This window comes from Trichechus manatus, unplaced genomic scaffold, assembly GCF_000243295.1.
Source record: "Trichechus manatus latirostris isolate Lorelei unplaced genomic scaffold, TriManLat1.0 scaffold00094, whole genome shotgun sequence".
Taxonomy (NCBI): Eukaryota; Metazoa; Chordata; class Mammalia; order Sirenia; family Trichechidae; genus Trichechus; species Trichechus manatus.
The window spans coordinates 2405964-2422358 of NW_004444030.1; the positions used below are offsets into that span (position 1 = coordinate 2405964).

General features: G+C 37.0%; 1 protein-coding gene across 1 annotated transcript in view; it reads right to left on the bottom strand.

Annotated features, from left to right (window-relative positions):
- GUCY1A2 (guanylate cyclase 1 soluble subunit alpha 2) overlaps positions 1-16395 on the bottom strand; it is a 347932-nt gene that overhangs the window by 93904 nt on the left and 237633 nt on the right. The window contains exon 6 of the mRNA XM_004382468.1: positions 5780-5923. Coding sequence (XP_004382525.1) covers positions 5780-5923 — 144 coding nt within the window. The remainder of the gene's footprint in view (positions 1-5779; positions 5924-16395) is intronic.

Consider the following 16395-nt stretch of genomic DNA (forward strand, 5'->3'; position numbering starts at 1 on the left):
CAAGAACGAGAGAGAAAATAAATCTTATTTTACTTTTCTTCAGTTGTCTATTGTTTACAATACAGGAAAATCAGATTCTTCTAGGGAGGAAACAGAAAAGAAATAGACATAATGCTGGCATTTCCATATTTTCAGCCAGCAGAATAAATATCATATAGATCAAGCATAAAGAAAAGAGAAGAAAAAAAAAAAACTCAAAATACTGTTTTTAAAAGAAGTCATATTAAAGTTACTTTGGATTGATCTTTTAGAATTTATTGTATAGATAGACCATATTTATGTATGCTTTGTAGATACAGCCAACAACTAGCCTCTGAGTTTCAGTAGAGTATTTATAGAACGATAATTTACCTGAGTATTTAAAGACTGAATAAGTAAAATGCTACATACTCTGGTTATTTTTAAAAGTTAAAAAATTAACCTAGGCAGTTTTACAATTAATGAGTCAGCAACATTACCAATTGTTGGCAAGCAATTGCAATTGACTATTCAGGTTCCTCCTATTTCCCATCATGGCAGGATGCTGCAAAAGGCTCATGAAACCATATAAAATTAGCTTTATTTATTTTTCAAAATTGGAGAGTTTGGGGGAGTTGTTTTCAGTTTTAAATAATTATGGTAACTCAAATAACTTAAACTTTAAATGGCTTAAAAACTTAAATAATTTGAGGTAAACAATCAACTGATCAACATATCAACTCTATGGCAACACCCAAGATTTTATAATGAAAGATTCTCACAGTAAGTTTAGAAATGTTCCCATGGCACCAGCTAAAACCCAATTCAAAATCAAGTTAATATGCTGAGAAAAAAACTCCATAACCACGCAAATAATATAAATTAGTAATGAAGCTAAAATTATAAGCTGGTTTTATTATTTTGAATTCTCTTTCTGTAATGTTATTAAATCTTTATGGAATTTCCTTTTCTGATTTAATAAGACTGTCTTATTCATAAGATAGAGTTAATGTTATATTCCACAAATGAAAAATATTGATGAACACACTGTAAAACACAATTCTCTGGTTTTGTTCTCTGGTAATTGAAGTTTGCTTTGACAATGCTGAAATCAATACAAAGATTATATCCCTTATAAAAGGAAAACCAACATAGAAGACAACACCAAATGATGAAGCCACCCAACTAGTAGGCTTGAAAATGTAAGAACTGATATGAATTCAATGTAGAATGTGTATATTTGCAGTTCACAGCAGATCTGAGACAGCGTTTTTCTAATTAGTTAATTAGTTTCTCCTGGCTGTGGTGGAAGTGTCAGTCATATACTTGAATAACTATTACCAAACTAATCATACCCTGAAGGGACATAAACAAGATTTTTAAAAGGTCCTATACTTCCCTATTTTCACCACTGACATGATGATTAGAAAACTCTTTATCTTTCATTTTTTAAAAATTGTCCAATATAAGCATATACGTGCATATATTAAAGAATAGTAATAAAATGAAGAACTTTGGACTCTGGCCCCTATGTGCACTTTTCCTAAAACATCCTCCCCCTTCCCATCAGCTTCTTTATTTCCCTCGGAGGTAAGCACTCTCTTGAAATTTGTGTTAATCATTCTCTTTTCTTCCTTTACAGTTTTTCTAGTAATGCATATATTTCTAAAAAGCATATATATATTTTTTATTTTTCCAGTTTTCGAACTTAATTAAATGAAATAAAACTATACAATTATTCTGTGGCTTGCTTCTTTTGCTCAATATTATGTTTTTGAGATTCATCCTTCTAGATGTCAGTAGCTGAATTCATTCATTTTCCCTGTTGTATGGTATGTCAGGTTATGCATATATCACAATTCATCCATTCTGTTGATGGGTATTTGAGTTATCTCCAACTTGCAGTTATTACTAAGAGTACTGCTGTGAATAATCTTGTGAATAATCTTCCCTAGGGCAAACACCTTGAGGAAGAATTGCTGGGTTGTAGGATATACACAAGTTAAACTTTACCAGTTAATGTTAAGTAAATTGTACCAATTTAGACTTCCACCAGCTATATGTGAGATTTCCTGCTGCTCCAGATCCTCTCCAACAGTGGGTACTGTCAAATGTTCAAAGTTGAGCCAAACTAGTGGGCATGAACGCAATATCACAGTGTTATTACTTTATATTGATCTTATTACTGATGGTGTTAAGTACCTTTTCATATGTCTGCAGGCCTTTTACGTTTTCCTGCTTTGAAATGCTTGATCCTATCTTTTGCTCATTTTTTCAACTGAATTGTCTTTCATTTTCTCAGTAATTCATAGGAGATATATACACATATATTCACAATAACTCATTAATCTACCAAAGATATTTATCTTTTGTTGGTTATATGTGTTACAAATATATTCTCCAAGTTTGAGGCTATCTTTTCACTTTAAGTGTTCTTTGATGAACAAGATGGTTTTAATTTTAATGTGATAAAATTTATACATATTTTCCAATTTTTGACATGACTCCTTTACAAGAAATTCTTCCCTACTTTAAGATTTTCTAATAATAAATTTACAGTTTTATAGTATAACCTTTCACATTTATCCCAGATGGAATTGATTTATGCGCAGGGCATAATTAGAGATCCAATTTCAATTTGTTTTCACATGGATAAACAATTGTACCCAAATAATTTATTGACAGCCTATCTTTTCTTTACTCATCAATGTTGCCTTTGTCATTAAGCAAGTCTTTGTGTTTTTTTTCTTTTTCCCTCTGATATACTGCAGTCTTATGAAGTCTTTAGTTTTGGATTCCTATAGTTTATATTTTGTAGGATTGTTTAGGATTACTGTCTTTGAGAACTAACGGATGTCTTTTAGTAGTTACAGAAAATTTTTTTTTTTCCTTTTTTGCATTCCCTCTATTATCTCCATTTAGAATGCCAATCAAATATACAGTACATCTTTCTACTCTCTCCTCCATGTTTCTTACATATTTTGCATGCTGTCTTTTATATTTTCCCAACTTAAATTCTCTGGACTTAACTATGGATAATTTCTGCATTTCTAACTTTTAGTTTACTAATTCTTGCTTCAGTTGTGTCTAATCTGGTTTTAAACTCATCCACTGAGCTCTCTTTTATGTATTATGTTACATGATTTTGTAATTTTCCTGAATCTTTTTTCAAATCTACTTGCTCCCTCACAATTTTCAAGCTTCTCTTTTATTTCTTTAATTATATTAAACTTTGGCATTCTGGTTCTGTGTCTGGTGTTTTTGATATATAAGAACACTACAGATTTGTTATTCTCATCTATTGTTTCTACTGGTTCGTATGCATATTATTGTCTTTTCCTGTGTGTGTGTGTGTGTGTGTTAACAGACTTCATTTTTTAGATTTACAGAGAAACTGTGTTGAAATTACAGAGTTCTCATATACCTCCTTCCGTGTGCACACTGTCTCTCTTATTATTAATATCTTGCATTTCGGTAATAAAAACCAAAACCCATTGCCATTAAGTCAATTCCAACTGATACATTTGTTAAAATTGATGAACATTTTGTTTTGTTTTTACTATTAGCTGTTCATTTTCCAGAGTACTTTATCTCTGGAAATTCTTTGAAGATGACTTCTTCCAGGAGGAATAGTATTTCCTAGTCTCCTATTACCACTGCTAATGAAAGAAAACTTAAGTTAAATTTACCATTTAACTTTTTTGCAGTCCACACACATAGTATGACTGGTATATTTCTCAATTTCCTATTATTTAAGTGAGTTCTTAATATTTAAAAAAATATTTAATATAGAATTTTAATAGTTTCAAACAGAAGAGTATCTAATTTGCCACAGGGCCGAAACTAAAAATGTATTCACAAAGTGAAGTATTTTTTTCCTCTATTTTTTAACTCATACTTGTTGAACTGTTTCGAAAGGGCTATCTTATTATTATTATTTTTAATAATATTTCATTGTGTTTTTGGTGAAAGTTTACACAGCAAGTTAGGTTCCCTTTTGACAATTCCCACACAAATTGATCAATGACATTACTTATATTTTTCACATTGTGTCAACATTCTCATTAACTGTGTTCTGGTTGTTCCATTTGTAGTTCTCTAGATTTCCAGCCCCCTTATCTTCTCAACTTTGTTTTGGATTAAATGTGGACCTTTTGGACTCATATAGATTTTTTTTTTTTTTTTTAAGTAAAGCACCAGTCTAATGGGTAATATCCTTTATTTTGTGTCTCATTCTGCTTTTCTGTTAAAAAGTGGTCTCATAGGGTAGTTTTGGCTCAAAGTTTGAAGTGCGTCTCAGGGTGATAGTCACAGGGAGTCCTCTAGTTTCAGTGGTTCAGTTAATCTGGCTATTTTTAAGAACTTGAGTTTTATTCTGCATTTTTCTCCCATTCTATCCAGGATCATCTACTGTTATCCTGGTCAGATTGGTCAGTGGTGATAGCCAGGCAACATCTAGCTCTTCTGGTCTCAGGGTAGTTGAGGTCATGGCTCATGTAGGCTATCAGCCTTGTAGACTTGTTTCTTCTCTGATTTTTGTTGCCTTCTTACTCTTTTGCTCCTGACAAGTAGAGACCAATAGTTGTATCTTAGATGACCGTTCACAAGCTTTTAAGACCCCGGATGCTACTCAATTCAGTAGAATGTGAAACATGAAGTTTGTGAGCTATATTATGCCAACCGACTGAGTTGTCCCATGAGACTATGATTCTAAGCTTTTAAACCCAGAAAACCGATCTCAGAGGGTATTTGGTTATGTCTTAGGAGTATCTGTAGTAGTGTCTTTAATGAATATATGTGCCTTCATACACATATCTGTATTTACACATACATAAACATATTTCTATCTGTTCTCACGTATGTGTCTGTACCTACTTGTATATGTATGTGCCTATACCCATCCTTATGTGATCCTAGACTCATTTTTTGTTTTTTGCTGGATTTATTGCCCTCTGTCTTAAATTTAAGGTTACTTCTCCAAATATAAGATTTTTGTTTACAAGGATTCATAGTAACAACCTTCTGGGCTCCACCATAGGGCTCTGGCAGAAATACAGCTAGGTAACCTCATCTATTTCCCACAGGTAGACCCCAGATCGTAGAGCACTGTCAGTAGCAAAGAGTCCAAACACCAGAAGCTACTACATTTTCCACCTTTTAAAAAAGTTTCTTTAGTTGTTGGGCTCCAACCTTCAAGCTCTGCTACATAAAAACCATGCTAAGTCAACCCTGAGGCCTGAAGCTTAATAAGGAATCCTATATACTACCTACAGGACGTTGTCCACGTCTTCCATTTTCTTGCTTCTTTGTTTTGGATTCTCTCTCAGACTGATCCTAACCATCATCCCTGCTTGGATTTGATGACTTGTTCACTGGCACCAAGTTTTCCCTTCCCTTGTTCTAATATTTTAGCTTTGCTTTTTTCTATCCATAGTTATTTTCCTTTAGCACACCTTTTCCTACTTTGGTCCATATTCCATATGTTCTTCTCTTGGATCTATGAGTTACCTCTTGTCATCTCTAGTCCTCCTTCAGTACTCAATCTAAATCTACAGGTTCCAGTAAGTAGAATTCAGAAGGGAATTTCTTGCCCCTTCAATTAAAGGGGAGCCCTGGTGGCACAGTGGTTAAGAGCTCAGCTGCTAAGCAAAAGGTTGGCAGTTTGAATCCACCAGCCACTCCTTGGAAACCCTATGGGGCAGTTCTACTCTGTCCTATAGGGTCCTTATGAGCGGGAATTGACTTGACGGCAATGGGTTTGGTTTTTGGTTCTGTCAGTTAAAGGTGCATTTACTCCTCAAGCCAGACTGCCGAGAGTTACCTGAATTGGTCTTCCATCAGGTGTCAGCACTTCTTCTGAAAGTTCCATCATCTTCAAAGCCATCAGAGCAATGGGTTTCGCATGGCAGAGGCTTTTTCTGTGGAGTCCTGCTGCAACACAGTACGCATCACCTATTGTTTCCACCTGCAGCAATCAGACAAATCAAATGCAAACATATGATAACGAGCCAGAATAGAAATGATTCGTTATCAGCAATCACAAATGTTGCTGAAAAACATGTCAGCAAAGCATCAATAAATTAAGCAATTACACAACTGAGTGCAATCATAGCAGAGTTTGCAAACAGTCACAGTCAAATTCTGACATATCACTCCAGGGCTGTTCATCAACATTATCATCCTAGAAGTTCACTGAAGTTAGGAAAATAATTATCCCTCAGGAAAATAGAATCATCGGTATTTTGATGGGACAATTTCCAAATAATGACATTTTACCACGCCACCTTCTCATCTCTTTCAAACATTCAGGTAGATCTTTTATGGGAAGTATTTTTTCCCCAAGTTTTCTACCTTCCTAATTGCTCCACACTCTTTAATATATCTGCAATTTTGTTGTCAGGTCTACTCTTACCCTTAATAATTGTAATAGCTAGCATTTATTGAATTCTTAATCTGTATCATTAATTATGTCAAGCACTTTACATGCATTATCTTATTTAGTCGTCACATATATCCTACTTAGTAGGAACTGATCTGGTTGCTTTGAAAAATGAGAAACTGAGGTGCAGAGATTCACCCATAGTCCTACAATTAAAGTTAACACTTTTTCAAAGTTAGCACTCAGGAGTCTTTCCAGACCCTGTTCTAATTCCATGGTCAGCATCCATTATGACTGGCCATTGCAGTTGGTAAATATTTTAAATGTATACCCCAGGTTAAAACCCACAAATTTCCAAAGCATGGAACATGGCATAAAAGTTGAAGCAGAACTTATTTTCAGAGGAAATTTCTTTAATTATCCACTATAGACATAGGGATAAACTCTTCAATAGTTCTAATAATATTAATTAGTTCTAAGTGCTGAAATGTTGTATTAAATGTCTGATTTAAATGCCATCTTTACTGTGAAGCCCTCCCTGGTCCTTCCTCAGGATGAACTAATCCTTTCTTCTAATCTGTTCCAACAGTACTTTGCTCAAATCTCCACTGCAGCACTCATCACAGGCTGTAATAAATGTAGGCTTATGTGTCTGTTTACCCAGCTATGATGTGAACCCCTTAAGGGTGGGGCATGCCTTTTTCATCTCTGTATTCACAGTACTTGGTATTGTGTCTTAAATACATTGTTGTTTTTGTGTGCCATCGAGTCAATTTCTACTCATAGTGACCCTATAGGACAGAGTAGAACTGCCCCATAGGGTTTCCTAGGCTGTAATCTTTAAGGGAGTGAATTTCCAGGTCTTTTCTCCGGCAGAGCTGCTGGTGGGCTCGAACCACCAACCTTTCAGTTAGCAGCCGAGTGCTTAACCATTGCACCACCAGGGCTCCTGTCTTAAATGTAGTTATTAACACACATTTATCAAATGAAAGAATGGATAAATTAATGAATCAACCATGTTAACCATGATTAAAATAACAGTCAGGCAAATCATTTGCTTATTTTCCAATGTGCTTGTTTTATGAGCATCATATACATCTGTGTGCCAGGTAGGTCTATGTAGGAAAAAATGCCTCCAAATAATTGGAGCTGCTACTATCATAAATATACCGAGAATTGTATGATATTCTATTAGTTAAGATTTAATAGCAATAATCAAGTTTCATGTGACTGTGTTATAACACTATAGGTCTAAAAGGATTACTGTACTAAATTCATCGAGCACTAATTTAAGGAATATTATAAGAACACTTAAGAAGCTCATGAGACTATGAACGCCATATCAGACTCTTGGAATTATGCATCAAAAATGATTCAAATACCTACAGACCTGTCATAGAGTTCAAAATTTTCCCTTCAAGATCTATTTTCTGACACCCCTCCCCCCAAAAATGGAAATAAAATCATACCTTAAGAACAGAAAGGCAATGCAATGGGGGTTTGCCAAGGTTTCATTCCAAAAACTAAAATATACTTCCCCAAAAGAATTCTTGCTGGAGAGGATACCCAACAAATAATAAACGTGTAGTGTGGTCATTTACTATTTTTCCCCTAATAACACAATGCCTTCTGTTTTTCTTCCTATTCATTTTATCCTTTCATACTTTTTACACAATTTAAAAATCTAGAATGCTGTTAGCTATGTACTTTGAAATTGACTTCTGATTTTCAGATATCAGAAAATATAGGTAGTAAATTCCTTGAATAAATTGAATTTCTTTGTAGTCACTTCCAACATGCATGTTTTTGGAGTACTGTCTCCTCTTGGAATCTCTTATATCATCATCATCACCACTGTCATCATCATCACCATCATCATCTCCATTATCTTCTCAGCAAAATTTCACTGAGTTCCACTGAACATGTATTACTGTTTCTATCACGAGAGTAGATAAAGATTGGATTATATGTTGCATTTTCTATTTAAAAAAAAAAAACTGTTGCTGCTGAGTTGATTCTGACTCATAGTGACCCTATAGGACACAGCAGAAATGCCCCATAGGGTTTCCAGGTAGTGGTTGGTGGATTCAAACTGCTGACTTTTTGGTTAGCAGCTGTAGCTCTTAAACACTGTGCCACCAGAGTCTGTAAAGTAATAGCATGTAGAAGATGGGACAATGCATTACCAATTGATATAACACATAAATCTAATGCAGTACAAGATCAATATGTGCACAAAAATATAACAAATCCATATTAAAATCAATAAACACTCTTGTAAGCTTTTTAACTTTTCATTTCTAAATATCTGAGGTAAGGTTAGCTATCAGAAACAAAATGATCAGAAAGTTAGGCAAAGATATCTAAAAAATAATGATACATATTAAGATGTGGATTCTTACAATAATTCATAAACATCCAACATACAAAAGAAAAGTACCCCAGAATATGTTGTTTCTCTCAGAATATGGTAGATTATGCTGCAGTAACAACATAACTTCCAAATATCGATGTCTTAAAACAACAAAAGTTTACTCCTCATTCATGCTACATATCCATGTGGGTTAAGGGATTGGGGAAGCAGAGAGAGACTATGCTACATCTCTTCACTCCAAGAACAAGACCGATGGAAACTCCACATCTGCAGCTGGTTGTCATGCCAAGGGAAGGCAGTTTCCAGAAAATTATACACTAGCTCTTAAAGTTTTCTCCCAGGTGTGACATATATAGCTTCTTCTCAAGCTTCATTTGCCAAAGCAGTCACATGGCCATTCTTAATGTAAAAGGGAGAGTAAGATGTAATCTACCGTATGCCCCAGAAATATTTGGTGAACAGCATTAATGAGGACATGAAAGAACAGGTAATCACTTAGATGTTTTCAAATGTCCAGAGATTTGTAAAGTGTAATATATCTGTTCATCATTATATATCTGTTAAACAATATATCTGTTCTGATCATTCAAAAACAGTTGCAGCAGTACATCAACAGGAACTGCCAGAAGTTCAAGCTGGATTCAGAAGAGGACGTGGAGCCAGGGATATCATTGCTGTTGTCAGATGGATCCTGGCTGAAAGCAGAGAATACCAGAAAGATGTTTACTGTGTTTTAATGACTATGCAAAGGCATTCGAATTTGTGGATTATAACAAATTTTGGATAACATTTCGAAGAATGGGAGTTCCAGAACACTTAATTGTACTCATGTGGAACCTGTACATAGACCAAGAGGCAGTCGTTCGAACAGAACAAGGGAATACTGTGTGGTTTAAAGTCAGGAAAGGTGTGCATCAGGGCTGTATCCTTTCACCATACTTATTCAATCTTATGCTGTGCAAATAATCTGAGAAGCTGGACTATATGAAGAACACGGAGGAAGACTCATTAACAACCTGTGACATGCAGATGACACAAGCTTGCTTGCTGAAAATGAAGAGGACTTGAAGCACTTCCTGATGAAAATCAAGACTACATACAGCCTTCAGTATGGATTGCACCTCAACATAAAGAAAACAAAAATCCTTACAACTGGGCCAATAAGCAACATCATGAGAAACGGAGAAAAGACAGAAGTTGTCAAGGATTTTATTTTACTCAGATCCACAATCAACATCCATGGAGGCCATAGTCAAGAAATCAAACAACATGTTGCATTGGGCAAATCTGCTGCAAAAGACCTCTTTCAAGTGTTAAAAAGCAAAGACATCATTCGGAGGATTAAGGTGCACCTGACCCAAGCCATGATATTTTCAATCACCTCATATGCACGCGAAAGCTGGACAATGAATAAGGAAGAACGAAGAAGAATTGACACTTTTTATTGGTTGTGTTGACAAAGAATATTGAATATACCATGGACTGCCAGAAGAACGAACAAATCCATCTTGGAAGAAGTACAGCCAGAACGCTCCTTAGAAGCGAGCATGGCGAGACTTCGTCTCACATACTTTTGACACGTTATCAGGAGAGACCGATCCCTGGAGAAGGACATCATGCTTGATAAAGTAGAGGGTCAGCAAAAAGAGGAAGACCCTCAATGAGATGGATTGGCACAGTGGTTGCAACAATGGGCTCAAGCATAACAATGACTGTTAGGATCGCACAGGACCGGGCAGTGTTTCATTCTGTTGTACATGGGGTCACTATGAGTCGGAACCGACTTCACAGCACCTAACAACAACAACAATATACCTGTGTGATGTTTTCACTTTCCTTCTAGATGTATTCAGTGTCCTAACCTGAATATCTTGGGAGAAACACTATTGCTTCAGTAATGTAGATTTCTGTTAAAGCCCTACTCTTCTCTCTTCTCCCTTTATCTAAGTCAGGTCTATACAAGTTTAGAAGAATTAAATACATGTTGACATTTTAATGGGTCCCCTTCACCATAAACACTTGGCTTTGCTTCATGAGGAACAAGGAAAGTGAAAGCATTATATATCAATTCCAACTATTCTTGAGGTTATTTCCTTGAGTTAACCAAAGTGAAACAAGTGGACACTGTAAACAGACTAAGAAAAAATTGTCCAAAAACTTGACTTTTTTTCTGAATTCCTTCATAATTGCCTCAGTGTTTTTTCTAAAATAATTTCAAATACAACAGATGCAGTCTAAAACAGCACATCTCATTTATTTTCAGCATCTCCAACCTGTTCCTGAACGACGTTACATAAATAAGATGGAAAAAATAACACTCATACAAATGTATGAAAAACCTTATATCCTTTCTGAACAGAGAACAGAAGGCTTAAGCACTAAAAATTTTATGTACAACTGCTGCCCTATGTATTACTACAGCAGCGTTCATTAATCTTTAAAGAATTCACCAATCTCAGTGCACCTTCTCAACCCTTTATAATCAAAATCCTCACATTACCCCAGAAATCAAGGTGGTGTAAATAAACTTTTTAGAACTATGCATTCACCTTTCTGATTTATTTTATTTTAGTTTTAGATTGATCATTTGAAATAATTTATTTTAGCTACTAATGGAATCTAATTCCTGTCACATTCTTCTCCCTCTCCTCCAGACTAATGCTCAATAAATATCTGGAAAGTTTCTTGGAGATTTGGACACAGTGAGGAGGAAGGAATGTGTATTATATTGTGTGTGTTGGGTGGGGGAGTGGTATTGGGACTAAGGTAAGTCTAAAAAAACACTGCCTACAATTAGGCAATAAACTATCCCTGTCCCACGGGACTCATGACCACCTCAGTCCTTCAGTCCTGCAGCTCTGGATCTGTCTTCCTTTGAACTTTCTAGGATTTGCTAAAGGAAGTTTGGGGAGGAGGCATAAAAGCAGAGGGCCAGAAAATTCTGGGAGACTACTTTACCACACAACCTCTACCTCGGCCTCTGGGAACTATCAAGAGGAGAAGCAAATTGAAGGTCTGCTTTTCTAGTTGTTTTGTTTTATAATTTTGATCTCTAGTGTCTTTAAAAACAGAAAGAGACAAGGAGAGAGAAAGACAGGCAGAGAGACAGAGAGACATAAGTGTTAAGGTGAGATGTAGGCAGACATATATAGATAAACCCCAAAGATGATAAATGTCTTTTCCCTCTTAACCTCTCACAGGGCACCTGGTCACCTGGTCATGCTCAGGAGCAAGGAAGAGGGCTGGAAAGCATGCCAAGTTCTTAGTGAGCTGATTGTGGCTAAGAATGCTTGATTCTTGGAAAGGATGCTATATTCTCCCTTGATAAGAGGACTGGACCACATCTGCCGATTCCATCACCAGTCTGACATCCAGTATGGTTCCTCGCTAACAAGGTCAAGGGTGGTGTGGAGAGGGTCTTGAAATGGTTGACAGAGACCCTGAGTCCATATGCATTTTTGGAGGTTCTTACTGACTGGAAACCAGGCAATGAGGTTGATGGCAGTCTAGACACAGATTATCCAAAAGCTGGTCCTGAAATTGAAGGACTGGAGCATGAGGTCCTGGTCATATAATTGGATAGAAAGAAATGTCTTTCAGCCTGAGAATCTGGCCTCAGATTCTTTAACCATCGCTTTGTTTCTGGGGAGCCCTGGCGCAGTGAGTGGTTAAGAGCTATGGCTGCTAACCAAAATGTCGCAGTTAGAATTCACCAGCCATTCCTTGGAAACCATATGGGGCAGTCCTACTCTGTCCTATAGGTCGCTATGAGTCAGAATCAACTCGATGACAATGGGTTTTTGCTTCTGAAGTAGGAGTTTTTCAAAAGAAGAACTTAAATTTGTACTCTGTCCTGAGATCTCTGAACTCCTTCACCTCATAATTGGTTATGATCCTCAACAATTCCGCATCTTGGTCCCTCATAGCCGTGGAGTGGGGATGGTTCCAGAAGGTGGTGTCGCAAGAGTCAAGGATATTTCAGTTGATGAATCCTGCGCCCTCTACCAATTGCCATCACACTCTCCCAAACCTGGGCTCCAGCTGTAGGAAGGCCCTGTCAGCCTGAACATTCACTGTCTCTATCCAGCTCTAACCTCCAGAAAGTCCTTGAAGAGATCATATTCAGTAGCCAAGGCACTGCCTCCTGCTTCACTTCTACCACTTAATTTCCCTTCACCACCTTCTTACCCCCTCCTCCCTACCCTCTGCCTGGGCCATCACTTCATCATCTTTTCCTCTACTTCCTTCTCCTTTACTTTTTCCTTTTTAAGCATTCCCGTCTCTCCACCTTCTTTTCATCTACCACCTCCTCTGCTTTTCTAGCCTCTTCTGTTGCCCTTGAGAAGGAAGATGACTCCTCAGTTGACACTTTTTTGGCCAAGCCAACACGCCAACTATTACCTGAGACCCAACCCCCCTGTGAGCCACAAGTCTCTAGGGCCTTCTTCCCAGCATTGGTGGGGGGCTCTGCTTCTTGAAAGCAGGATCCTTACCAGTACAGAGGAGCCAGGAGAAAATTGGGGCATCACTGGCGGGAAAGCCTGGGATATTGTGGCTATTTCCAGGGTGGGATAGCCTGGAAACTGTCATGCCCCACCACCCCAACTCCAGAGGAAGAACACCCGTGATCCCAGTTGCTGGGACACAGCTGAGTGATGACCAAAACTGAGCAGAAGGAGGCTCCATCTCCCATGGAGCACCTAAAAGCAGCCTCTACATCCTCAGGCACATGCATATTCAGTTTAATCAGACATCATATTAAAAATTTGCCTCAATATTTTCATTATTTTTATCCCCCATAAGATGTGGTTAGCAAAAGGCAAAATTATTATTAAGCTATACATTTTAGTTTTTGTAAATAATCTTGTAATCATTCACTATTGACTTTATTATACTCTTATTTTATGATCAACCAACCCCATGGCCATAGAGTCAATTCTGACTTATAGCGACCCTTTATGACCGAGTAGAAGAGCCCAATAGGGTTTCCAAGGCTATAATCTTTATGGAAGCAGATTGCCACATCTTTCTTCCATGAAGCAGTTGGTGGGTTCAAACTGCTGATCTTTCAGTTAGCAGCCAATTGCTTAACCACTGGGTCCACCAGCCACTCCACAGGAGAAAGATGTGGGAGTCTGATTCTGTAAAGATTTACAGCCTTGGAAACCCTATGGGGCAGTTTGACTCTGTCCTTTAGGGTTGCTATGAGTCGGAATCGACTCGATGGCAGCGAGTAGTAGTAATAGTATTTTATGATGCTAGAGGTTAGTATTCTGGAAATAATTTTGATATATTAATGAGATTAATGTCACAAAGGCTAGAGCTCTGGACTTGTCCTCCCTGTGAAGTCATGGGCAATGTCCATAGAGTTAAGGTGTAATGAGTCATTAAATTAACCTCATAATATCTCTAACTTTATATTTTCACTTGTCATACAAGAAACTGAAAGTCCTCAGTTGGCATTGTCATTACCCTAGACAGGCACTTCTGAGACAGAAACCTCTGTACACAGGCATCCATTCCTTGTAAATCATCAGAAAAATCAGAGTTTATTTGCTCCTAAAACCCACAGTTATTATTACTATTTATTTTAATTTTGGTGAAAATATGCACAGCAGAACATATACTAATTCAATAATTTCTATATATACAATTCCATAACATTGGTTACATCCTTCACATTGTGTCACCATTCTTGCTGTCTCTACCCATACTGTTTCACCACCATTGACTCAGATTCTGACTTAGACTCACTACCCCCTAACTTCTCATCTATGCTTTAGAGTTATCATTGTCAGTTTGATCTCATATAGGTAATTCTTTAAAAGAGCCCAGTACTCATGGAGAACATTCTTTACTGATTTAGCTAAACTGTTGTTTAAAGATGACTTCATGGGATAATTTTGGTTTATGGTTTGAAGATATTCTCAGAGCAATAGATTCAGGAGTTCCTCTAGTCTCAATAGGTCCAATAAGTCTGGATTCTGTAAGAATTTGAAATTCTGATCTACATTTTTCCCCTTTGATCAGGATTCAACTATTGACTCCTTGATCAAAAAGTTGAGTAATGGCAACCAGGCACCATCCATTTCTTCTGGTCTCATGGAAATAGTTCATCAGGCAATTAGACCTGCAGTACAGTTCTTTCTCCGATTCCTGTGTTTCCTTCTGCCCAATGTCATTTTTACATGTGGGCATAAAAATGTAGCTTTAAATTGACAGCTTGATCACTCTTAAAGACCCTGAATCAGAGAATGGATTGAAACAAGGTTTATTTTTTTCTTTCTACAAGTCCTGAAGGAGTCCCTGGATGGTGCAAAATGGTTAATGTTCTTGGCTGTTAACCGAAAAGTTGGAGGTTCAAGTTCACCCAGAGGTGCCTTGGAAGAAAATCTTGGTGACCTACTTCTGAAAAATCAGTCATTGAAATCCTATGGAGCACAGTTCTACTCTAACACACATGGGGTCACCATGAGTTGGAGTCGATTCAACAGCAACTGGTGTTAAAGATCCCGAAAGTCTCATGGATGTACTAATTATTCTGAAAATAGAAGTCTCAAAAAAAGAAGGAAAAAACCTATTTCCACCTCACTGAGTATGCAGCTCTTTTAGGGCAAGTCCCAAACAAAAGTGAAAACCAGGCAAAGTCTACCTCAGAGCTCAGCCCTTACTCTTTCCAAGCTTTCTCCCTCGACTTCTGAGTCTGTAACTTTCTCACATGCATGTTGGAGGGACAAATTTCTATCATTATCACAGTGTGCATTGTGTTGATATTTGTATGTTTTTATGCTCTCCTCAACTAGATATTTATGTAACTTTATATACTTGGCCACTTGCACACTATTGGTATGATCAATAAAATTTTATTAAATGCCTTGAATTGCATCCAATTTCCAGAGTTAGTGGATAGAATTGGCCCTAAGCAAGTTTTTCAAATGTAAAAGTCAGGATGACCTGCATGAGAACCATCCAGGGGGTATTTATTACAAATTAGATCCCCAGGCCCCACCTAAACCCACTAAATTAAACTCTGGGTATAAGGCCCAGCTATCTGTATTTCCACAAGATCATAAGCATTTCTTATGATTCCCAAAGTTTAAAAACTTCTGGTATATGTGAGTTAAAAATAGTATGATGTTTACCCAGAGGTTTAATAGGTTTCAGAAAATAATACCTTTTAAGAGCTAATGCGCTTTCAGAAAGGAGGGAAGAATCCCTACCCTGAACCCCAGCCATTTCCCGTATGCTCTTTCTTTCTCTTCTACCTTACCGATAATCAGACTCATAGCGACCTTATAGGACAGAGTAGAACTGCCCTGTAGGGTTTCCAAGGAGTGGCTGGTGGATTCTAACTGCCAACTTTTTGGTTGGCAGCAGAGCTCTTAACCACTGTGCCACCAGGGTTTCTATACAGATAATAAACTTTTCCAGACGTTTTCTTATTTGTCATAATTTTAGACTATGACCACCAGCTACAATATAAACATACACACACACACATCTGGCAATGTAGGTAGTCAATGATCCAAAGAATGTTGAGTTAAACTAAATTTGTAAAAGTGAATTTTGTATAAGGGTTTAGCAATTCAAATGGAAATACATTTAACTAAGAATTTACTGATAAAGCTACCTCAAAAAAAATCCCTTCATTCTTTAAAAATCTGTCTAATTACACTCATTTTGG